Genomic DNA, 1,733 nt, shown 5'->3' on the forward strand with positions numbered 1-1,733 from the left:
TGTGGATGAGTCCTAAGACTCTTCTTTCTCTAACAGGGACACAGGCAATCCCCTCATTGGAGCCTCATTTCATCGAGCAGCACCGGGAGGAGCTTATCCGGAGGACTGCCACAGTGGAGGGAGTTTTGGATCTGCTGCATGGAGTTGTTCTGGATGAAGAGCAATACCAAAGAATCACTGCGCGGGAGACTAACCCAGATAAAATGCGGGAACTCTATCGACTAGTGCCAAGCTGGGACCACTCTTGCAAGGATCGGCTGTACGAGGCATTGAGGAAGAAAAACCCATTCCTCATTGCAGAACTTGAAAGGAGATGAAGCTGTGAAGAAGACGATACAGTGCCATTCAGGGGGCAAAGAGAGTCCAGAATCATATGCCTTGGGACCCAGGACCATATAAAACTTTCCCTAAGCACATACAGTGAAATATTATCTCCTTTGTGGTGTGGAGAAGAAATGGTGACCAGGCACATGGGCATTGTGGGAACCAATGCTCCCTCTAAGCTGTGGAGTCTTGTGAGCAAAAATTCTACTTTGTGAGCTACTGGCATTAAAACTGTGAGCAAGCGATTTGGCTACTGCATAAATTAGTTTGCTCTGGAGCCGTCCTTCCTGAGCTAAGATAAAAATGTGTGAGCTGGAGGCTAAAAAACTGTGAGCTAGCTCGCACTAACCCAGCTTAGAGGGAACACTGGTGGGAACTATGCTGCGGGGCAACAGCTGCCGAACGAGGGATTCTGGAGTGAGATGGAGGGAGGGTAGACACTCCTTGTTAGGGTATTTTTGATGCAGGAGCACCATGTATTATAGTCAGGATTGCTATGCTGTTTTGAATGATAATTGCAAAGCAGCTACACTGATTACTGATTTGCTTCCAGACTCATTTCAAGGTGTTGGTCCTTTCATGGAAAGCCCATTGTGATCTGGGATCCTCATACCGGAAGGACTGCCTCTCTCTTTACCAATCCACATGCCATCTTCAGTCTTTCTATCAGTTGCTTTTGGTGGTGCTCCTATTGTTGGAAATACGTGTGTTGCAAGGTCTAAGTTCAGTCATTATAGGGTTGTGTTTACCTTGTGTGCTAGACTGACCTGGAAGGTAACCTAACCCAATGGGGAGAAAGGCTGGGAAACTGGAATCTATTTACTAACAATCATTGGTTAATGTATTTAGGGGATTTCCTTCTAGGGTCAAGAAGAAAGAAGAATCTCCATTACCAACCGCGTTGCTAGTCAGTCTGTTGTTGTACTTGTAACAGTAAGGATGTAGTCTTAAGTGTTTGCTGTTTTGTAGATTTCCTGTGTACCTTTTCCTTTAGAAATAAAGATTTTTACATAGAAAGAATATGCCTCCTCTCCAGTGAACAAAGATCCATTGCAAGCTCTGAACTAAATTTCTAGCCTCCCCTGAGAGAATTGCAATTCCCTGTGCTCTGGGGATAAAGACGTGGCTGGGAAAGCAGTTTCATCTTGCTGTGATGTGGGCATAAGAGAGAAAGCATACCCTTCCACTCCTGGATGGGTTCATCAATTGAACCTGACTCCTTATTAGGCTTGAAAGGGGGGGGGGGCAAAGAAGGGGTATCAGGTTTTGGTTTTCCCTTTCCAGGGATAATAACAGTTGAGTGTGCGTCTGTCTATGTTTCAATTTCAATCAGCAAAACCATATAAAATTCCCAAACCTTCCTTGCAAATAGCAAATCTTTCTTTTCTCTTTTGGCAGCTCATCAACTG

The 1,733-nt window shown here is 44.9% G+C and overlaps 1 protein-coding gene across 1 annotated transcript; it reads left to right on the forward strand.

Annotated features, from left to right (window-relative positions):
- Positions 1-44: 44 nt before the first annotated feature.
- PYCARD (PYD and CARD domain containing) lies at positions 45-317 on the forward strand (the record flags this gene model as incomplete). The annotated part of the gene is made up of 1 exon (XM_015412420.1): positions 45-317. A coding segment is annotated over one exon (273 nt), but the record flags the coding sequence as incomplete, so codon positions are not given.
- Positions 318-1,733: the final 1,416 nt, after the last annotated feature.

This window comes from Gekko japonicus, unplaced genomic scaffold (assembly GCF_001447785.1).
Source record: "Gekko japonicus isolate JY-2015 unplaced genomic scaffold, Gekko_japonicus_V1.1 scaffold20005, whole genome shotgun sequence".
Classification (NCBI taxonomy): Eukaryota; Metazoa; Chordata; class Lepidosauria; order Squamata; family Gekkonidae; genus Gekko; species Gekko japonicus.